Source organism: Oncorhynchus nerka, linkage group LG27, assembly GCF_034236695.1.
Source record: "Oncorhynchus nerka isolate Pitt River linkage group LG27, Oner_Uvic_2.0, whole genome shotgun sequence".
Classification (NCBI taxonomy): Eukaryota; Metazoa; Chordata; class Actinopteri; order Salmoniformes; family Salmonidae; genus Oncorhynchus; species Oncorhynchus nerka.
This window is the reverse complement of record NC_088422.1, coordinates 98,550,738-98,558,440: the sequence shown is the minus strand read 5'-3', so window position 1 is coordinate 98,558,440 and position 7,703 is coordinate 98,550,738. Positions and strand designations below refer to the sequence as shown.

Genomic DNA, 7,703 nt, shown 5'->3' with positions numbered 1-7,703 from the left:
AGCAGGAACATGAGGAAGGCAGAGGTGTTCTAGAAGCGTCCACACAGCAGGAACATGAGGAAGACAGAGGTGTTCTAGAAGCGTCCACACAGCAGGAACATGAGGAAGACAGAGGTGTTCTAGAAGCGTCCACACAGCAGGAACATGAGGAAGACAGAGGTGTTCTAGAAGCGTCCACACAGCAGGAACATGAGGAAGACAGAGGTGTTCTAGAAGCGTCCACACAGCAGGAACATGAGGAAGACAGAGGTGTTCTAGAAGCGTCCACACAGCAGGAACATGAGGAAGGCAGAGGTGTTCTAGAAGCGTCCACACAGCAGGAACATGAGGAAGGCAGAGGTGTTCTAGAAGCGTCCACACAGCAGGAACATGAGGAAGGCAGAGGTGTCACACAGCAGGAACATGAGGAAGGCAGAGGTAGAAGCGTCCACACAGCAGGAACATGAGGAAGACAGCAGTGTTCTAGAAGCGTCCACACAGCAGGAACATGAGGAAGGCAGAGGTGTTCTAGAAGCGTCCACACAGCAGGAACATGAGGAAGGCAGAGGTGTTCTAGAAGCGTCCACACAGCAGGAACATGAGGAAGGCAGAGGTGTTCTAGAAGCGTCCACACAGCAGGAACATGAGGAAGGCAGGTGAGCGTGCAGGAACATGAGGAAGACAGAGGTGTTCTAGCGTCCACACAGCAGGAACATGAGGAAGACAGCTGTGTTCTAGAAGCGTCCACACAGCAGGAACATGAGGAAGACAGCAGTGTTCTAGAAGCGTCCACGCAGCAGGAACATGAGGAAGACAGCAGTGTTCTAGAAGCGTCCACGCAGCAGGAACATGAGGAAGACAGAGGTGTTCTAGAAGCGTCCACGCAGCAGGAACATGAGGAAGGCAGAGGTGTTCTAGAAGCGTCCACGCAGCAGGAACATGAGGAAGACAGCAGCCAGGAGAATACAGAGAGTACACACTGTAGGAACCACGATCTCTGTTACCATCTCCATGTGGCTGGTCAACGGATCTGCAATAATCATTAAACACAATAAATAAATTAAATGTTTATATAAAACCCTTACAGTACAGGTCTACACCCTAAACAGCAAACAGAGGCTCCATTTTTTTTATTTATAATAACACATAGATGACGACACCACGTTGCACTACTAGCAGAAATGTACTCGGCGGCAAATAGCGAATAGTCTGATAAGTGCTAAATGAAACACAACTCAAATATCAACACTTTAAATGATTTGAAAAGTATTTGGTGAATGTATTTCCTACCCAGGTCTGCTACACACCAGTCAGTCAATCAAAAGAAGAAGTGATGAAGTCCTACGTAGGCCTACCTAAACTTCATCATGCACTGGCCAAACCTTTGGCATCCCTGCCTGTTCCTTACTGTCCTGCTGGGACTTTCTTCTAGCTGGAGGGGCAAACAAAGAAGAGTCCTGTTAGAGAATGTCTTCCCATGTAGTTTTGTAGTTCAACTATTTGTAGTTCAACTATTTGTAGCTCAACTATTTGTAGTTCAACTATTTGTAGTTCAACTATTTGTAGTTCAACTATTTGTAGTTCAACTAGTTCAACTTTGTAGTTCAACTGTTTGTAGTTCAACTATTTGTAGTTCAACTGTTTGTAGTTCAACTATTTGTAGTTCAACTATTTGTAGTTCAACTATTTGTAGTTCAACTATTTGTAGTTCAACTATTTGTAGTTCAACTATTTGTAGTTCAACTATTTGTAGTTCAACTATTTGTTGAAAAGTGCCAATTAGAGCCAGAATGTTCCTTTGTTTGCCCTGGCAGCCAGATTCAGCCCGATGTCCCTGCATGCTGAAGTTGTTGGAGCTGACTGACATACATTGTGTAAAATATTTTCATATAGTTCAAGTTTTAACATATGTGCTTGATTTAGGTTGGAGTTGGCATTTTTGGGACTATTCTATTGAGTCCATTGTACTGGGGCTTACTAAATCAAGTCAATCGCAGCTCAAGTATTGAAAAGTCTTTGCCATGATGCCTTTGAGCCAGGTGTCTGGTGGTGTTGGGGTCTGGTGGTGTTGGGTTCTGGTGGTGTTGGGGTCTTGTGGTGTTGGTGTCTGTCTGTGTTGGGGTCTGTCTGTGTTGGGGTCTGGTGGTGTTGGGGTCTGGTGGTGTTGGGCAGTGGTGTTGGGGTCTGGTGGTGTTGGGGTCTGGTGGTGTTGGGGTCCAGTGTTGGGGTCTGTGGTGTTGGGGTCTGGTGGTGTTGGGGTCTTGTGGTGTTGGGGTCTGTCTGTGTTGGGGTGTAGTGGTGTTACAGTCTGGTGGTGTTGGGGTTTGGTGGTGTTACAGTCTGGTGGTGTTGGGGTCTGGTGGTGTTGGGGTCTGTCTGTGTTGGGGTCTGGTGGTGTTGGGGTTTTGGTGTTGGGGTCTGGTGGTGTTGGGGTCTGGTGGTGTTGGGGGTCTGGGGTCTGTCTGTGTTGGGGTCTGGTGGTGTTGGGGTCTGGTGGTGTTGGGGTCTGTGGTGTTGGGGTCTGGTGGTGTTGGGGTCTGTCTGTGTTGGGGTCTGTCTGTGTTGGGGTCTGGTGGTGTTGGGGTCTGGTGGTGTTGGGGTCTGGTGGTGTTGGGGTCTAGTGGTGTTGGGGTCTGGTGGTGTTGGGGTCTAGTGGTGTTACAGTCTGGTGGTGTTGGGGTCTAGTGGTGTTGGGGTCAGGTGGTGTTGGGGTCTGGTGGTGTTGGGGTCTGTCAGTGTTGGGGTCTGGTGGTGTTGGGGTCTGTCAGTGTTGGGGTCTGGTGGTGTTGGGGTCTGTCAGTGTTGGGGTCTGGTGGTGTTGGGGGTGGGGTGTTGTGTTGGGGTCTGGTGGTGTTGGGGTCTGTCTGTGTTGGGGTGGTGGTGTTGGGGTCTGTCAGTGTTGGGGTCTGTCAGTGTTGGGGGTCTGGGGTCTGTCAGGGTTGGGGTCTGTCTGTGTTGGGGTCTGGTGGTGTTGGGGTCTGGTGGTGTTGGGGTCTGTGGTGTTGGGGTCTGGTGGTGTTGGGGTCTGGTGGTGTTGGGGTCTGGTGGTGTTGGGGTCTGGTGGTGTTGGGGTCTGTGGTGTTGGGGTCTGTCAGTGTTGGAGTCTGGTGGTGTTGGGTCTGTCTGTGTTGGGGTTTGGTGGTGTTGGGGTCTAGTGGTGTTGGGGTCTGGTGGTGTTGGGGTGTAGTGGTGTTGGGGTCTGGTGGTGTTGGGGTCTGGTGGTTGTTGGGGTCTGGTGGTGTTGGGGTCTGGTGGTGTTGTAGTGGGTACAGTCTGGTGGTGTTGGGGTCTGGTGGTGTTGGGGTCTGTGGTGTTACAGTCTGGTGGTGTTGGGGTCTGTGGTGTGTTGGGTTACAGTCTGGTGGTGTTGGGGTCTGTCAGTCTGGTGGTGTTGGGGTTTGGTGGTGTTGGGGTCTGGTGGTGTTGGGGTGTAGTGGTGTTACAGTCTGGTGGTGTTGGGGTTTGGTGGTGTTGGGGTCTGGTGGTGTTGGGGTCTGGTGATGTTGGGGTCTGGTGGTGTTGGGGTCTGGTGGTGTTGGGGGGTCTGTCTGGTGGTGTTGGGGTTTGGTGGTGTTGGGGTCTGGTGGTGTTACAGTCTGGTGGTGTTGGGGTCTGTGGTGTTGGGGTTGGTGGGTTCAGTCTGGTGGTGTTGGGGTCTGTGGTGTTGGGGTCTGGTGGTGTTGGGGTTTGGTGGTGTTGGGGTCTGGTGGTGTTGGGGTCTGTCTGTGTTGGGGTCTGGTGGTGTTGGGGTCTAGTGGGTGGTGTGTTGGGGTCTGGTGGTGTTGGGGTCTGTGGTGTTGTCTGGTGTGGTGTTGGGGTCTGGTGGTGTCTGGTGGTCTGGTGGTGTTGGGGTCTGGTGGTGTTGGGGTCTGTCTGTGTTGGGGTCTGGTGGTGTTGGGGGGTCTGTCAGTGTTGGGGTCTGGTGGTGTTGGGGTCTGTCAGGGTTGGGGTCTGGTGGGTGTCTGGGGTGTTGGGGTCAGGTGGTGTTGGGGTCTGGTGGTGTTGGGGTCTGTCTGTGTTGGGGTCTGGTGGTGTTGGGGTCAGGTGGTGTTGGGGTCTGGTGGTGTTGGGGTCTGTCTGTGTTGGGGTCTGGTGTTGGGGTCTGGTGGTGGGGTCTGGTGGTTGGGGTCTGGTGGTGTTGGTGGTCTGTCTGTGTTGGGGTCTGGGTCTGGTGGTGTTGGGGTCAGGTGGTGTTGGGGTCTGGTGGTGTTGGGGTCTGTGGTGTTGGGGTCTGGTGGTGTTGGGGTCTGGTGGTGTTGGGGTCTGGTGGTGTTGGGGTCTGTGGTGTTGGGGTGTAGTGGGTTACAGTCTGGTGGTGTTGGGGTCTGGTGGTGTTGGGGTCTGGTGGTGTTACAGTCTGGTGGTGTTGGGGTCTAGTGGTGTTGGGGTTTGGTGGTGAGTCTGGTGGTGTTGGGGTCTAGTGGTGTTACAGTCTGGTGGTGTTGGGGTTTGGTGGTGTTGGGGTCTGGTGGTGTTGGGGTGTGGGGGGTGGTCTGGTGGTGTTGGGGTTTGGTGGTGTTGGGGTCTGGTGGTGTTGGGGTCTGGTGGTGTTGGGGTCTGGTGGTGTTGGGGTGTAGTGGTGTTACAGTTGTTGGGGTTTGGTGGTGTTGGGGTTGGTGGTGTTACAGTCTGGTGGTTGGGGTCTAGTGGTGTTGGGGTCTGGTGGTGTTACAGTCTGGTCTGTTGGGGTCTAGTGGTTACAGTCTGGTGGTGTTGGGGTTTGGTGGTGTTGGGGTCTGGTGGTGTTGGGGTCTAGTGGTGTTACAGTCTGGTGGTGTTGGGGTTAGTGGTGTTGGGGTCAGGTGGTGTTGGGGTCTGGTGGTGTTGGGGTGGTGTTGGGGTCTGGTGGTGTTGGGGTCTGTGGTGTTGGGGTCTGGTGGTGTTGGGGGTGAGTGTTGGGGTCTGGTGGTGTTGGGGGGTGTTAGTGGTGTTACAGTCTGGTGGTGTTCGGGGGTTTGGTGGTGTTGGGGGTCTGGTGGTGTTACAGTCTGGTGGTGTTGGGGTCTAGTGGTGTTGGGGTCTGGGTGGGGTTGGTGGTGTTGGGGTCAGGTGGTGTTGGGGTCTGGTGGTGTTACAGTCTGGTGGTGTTGGGGTCTAGTGGTGTTGGGGTTTAGTGGTGTTACAGTCTGGTGGTGTTGGGGTCTAGTGGTGGTGGTGTTACAGTCTGGTGGTGCTGGGGTTTCTAGTGGTGTCTGGTGGGTGGGGTTTGGTGGTGTTGGGGTCTGGTGGTGTTGGGGTCTGGTGGTGTTGGGGTCTGGTGGTGTTGGGGTCTAGTGGTGTTACAGTCTGGTGGTGTTGGGGTGTAGTGTAGCCTTCTGAACTGACCTGCAGCTAGCAGCTGGTTACTGGAGGAGCACGTCTCTGTGGCTTTCCTTCTCCAGCTCTCCACCTGTAGAGACCATCAAAATGCATGTATTAATTAACCAACTAACCCATCAACCAACCAACCAACCAATCAATCAATATGTATTAATACAACCCATTTTTTTTTAAAGTCTGTCACAAAACAGCACAGTGGAAAACTTTGAAGAAAACGGTTCTGAACCGTTTATAGAATGGGCCTATATCAGGTGTGTACAAGGTGTCTGTGACTGACTGTACCTCTCTCTGGTTGGGGAATCCATTGGAGCTGATGATGCGTTTGTAGTACTGAACAGAGGCTTTTGGGTAACGTGGTTTATTCTTGTTGAGGAAGTCCACGTAGAACAGGCCAAACCTCTCAGAGAAGCCTTCGTCCCACTCAAACTTGTCCAGCAGCGACCAGGCTGTGTAACCCTTCACGTTCACGCCGTCCTTAAGGGCTGTCATGTGGAGAAAAGACCACCAGAGGGTGCTGTAGGAGTTCACTTGCCCAGTTTCAATGGAGTAGACAGTGAAGCAAACTTCAAACACACTCAAAACACCTGTTTTGTCCTAAAATGATGCCAGTTCACTAAAACAATTACTTGTTATAAAGAAAAGTTTACATTTTACTAAACCTCTATAGTATTAGATTATTTTCTCTACTAAACCTTTCTTCAAGGTAATATTCAGAGGTTATTATTTTCTCTACAGTGCACTAAACCTTTCTTCAAGGTAATATTCAGAGGGTGTTATTTCGTCTGATAGATCGGTTCCTCACCCTTGAGCATCTCATTGATGTAATCCTTGAAGTACTGCATCCTCCATTCATCACACAGGTCTGTGCACCTCTGCACCTTCTCTGACACTCCGTTCTCTGTCACGTAGATCATGGGGTTCCCATACTGGGTCTAGTGGAGAGACATGGAGACAGGGTGGTGAGATGGTATGGGGATACAGGGTGAGGAGGCAGGGTGGTGAGACAGGGAGGCAGGGTGGTGAGACAGGGAGACAGGGTGGGGAGACAGGGTGGTGGGACAGGGAGGTGAGGAGACAGGGAGAGGAGGCAGGGAGGTGAGGAGACAGGGAGAGGAGGCAGGGAGGTGAGGAGACAGGGAGACGGGGTGGGGAGACAGGGTGAGGAGGCAGGGTGGGGAGACAGGGAGACGGGGTGGGGAGACAGGGAGAGGAGGCAGGGAGGTGAGGAGACAGGGAGACGGGGTGGGGAGACAGGGTGAGGAGGCAGGGTGGGGAGACAGGGAGACGGGGTGGGGAGACAGGGAGACGGGGTGGGGAGACGGGGTGGTGAGACAGGGAGACGGGGTGGGGAGACGGGGTGGGGAGACAGGGAGACGGGGAGACGGGGTGGGGAGACAGGGAGACGGGGTGGGGAGACAGGGAGACGGGATGGTGAGACGGGGTGGGGAGACAGGGAGACGGGGTGGGGAGACAGGGAGACGGGGTGGGGAGACAAGGAGACGGGGTGGGGAGACGGGGTGGAGAGACAGGGAGACGGGGTGGAGAGACGGGGAGACGGGGTGGTGAGACAGGGAGACGGGGTGGTGAGACAGGGAGACGGGGTGGGGAGACAGGGAGACGGGGAGACGGGGTGGGGAGACGGGGAGACGGGGTGGTGAGACAGGGAGACGGGGTGGTGAGACAGGGAGACGGGGTGGGGAGACAGGGAGACGGGGTGGTGAGACAGGGAGACGGGGTGGGGAGACAGGGAGACGGGGTGGGGAGACAGGGAGACGGAGTGGGGGGGGTGGGGAGACAGGGAGGGGGTGGGGAGGGGAGACGGGGTGGGGAGACAGGGAGACGGGGTGGGGAGACAGGGAGACGGGGTGGGGAGACAGGGAGACGGGGTGGGGAGACAGGGAGACGGGGTGGGGAGACAGGGAGACGGGGTGGGGAGACAGGGAGACGGGGTGGGAGACAGGGAGACGGGGTGGGGAGGGGAGACGGGGGGGGAGACAGGGAGACGGGGTGGGGAGACAGGGAGACGGGATGGGGAGACAGGGAGGGGTGGGGAGACGGGGTGGGGAGACAGGGAGACGGGGTTTGGAGACAGGGAGACGGGGTGGGGAGACAGGGAGACGGGGTGTGGAGACAGGGAGACGGGGTGGGGAGACAGGGAGACGGGGTGGGGAGACAGGGAGACGGGGAGACAGGGAGACGGGGTGGGGAGACAGGGAGATGGGGTGGGGAGACAGGGAGACGGGGTGAGGAGACAGGGAGACAGGGTGGGGAGACAGGGAGACGGGATGGGGAGACGGGGTGGGGAGACGGGGAGACGGGGTGGGGAGACAGGGTGGTGAGATGGTGTGGGGAGACAGGGAGACGGGGTGGGGAGACAGGGAGACGGGGTGGGGAGACAGGGAGAC

At 55.2% G+C, this 7,703-nt stretch overlaps 1 protein-coding gene across 3 annotated transcripts in view; it reads right to left on the bottom strand.

Moving 5' to 3' along the window:
* Positions 1 to 679: 679 nt before the first annotated feature.
* Positions 680 to 7,703, bottom strand: part of LOC115122658 (lactase-like protein) — a 28,552-nt gene continuing 21,528 nt past the window's right edge. For 2 of the 3 annotated variants that reach the window (XM_065012421.1, XM_065012422.1), the window contains exons 10-13: positions 6,101 to 6,230; positions 5,581 to 5,780; positions 5,305 to 5,368; positions 680 to 1,009 (exon numbers count right to left, since the gene is read on the bottom strand). In XM_065012421.1, the coding sequence (XP_064868493.1) occupies positions 894 to 1,009; positions 5,305 to 5,368; positions 5,581 to 5,780; positions 6,101 to 6,230 (510 nt within the window). In that variant the 3' untranslated portion in view covers positions 680 to 893. Of the gene's footprint in view, positions 1,010 to 1,334; positions 1,412 to 5,304; positions 5,369 to 5,580; positions 5,781 to 6,100; positions 6,231 to 7,703 lie in introns of all 3 variants that reach the window. The other variant, XM_065012423.1, reaches the window with a different exon arrangement.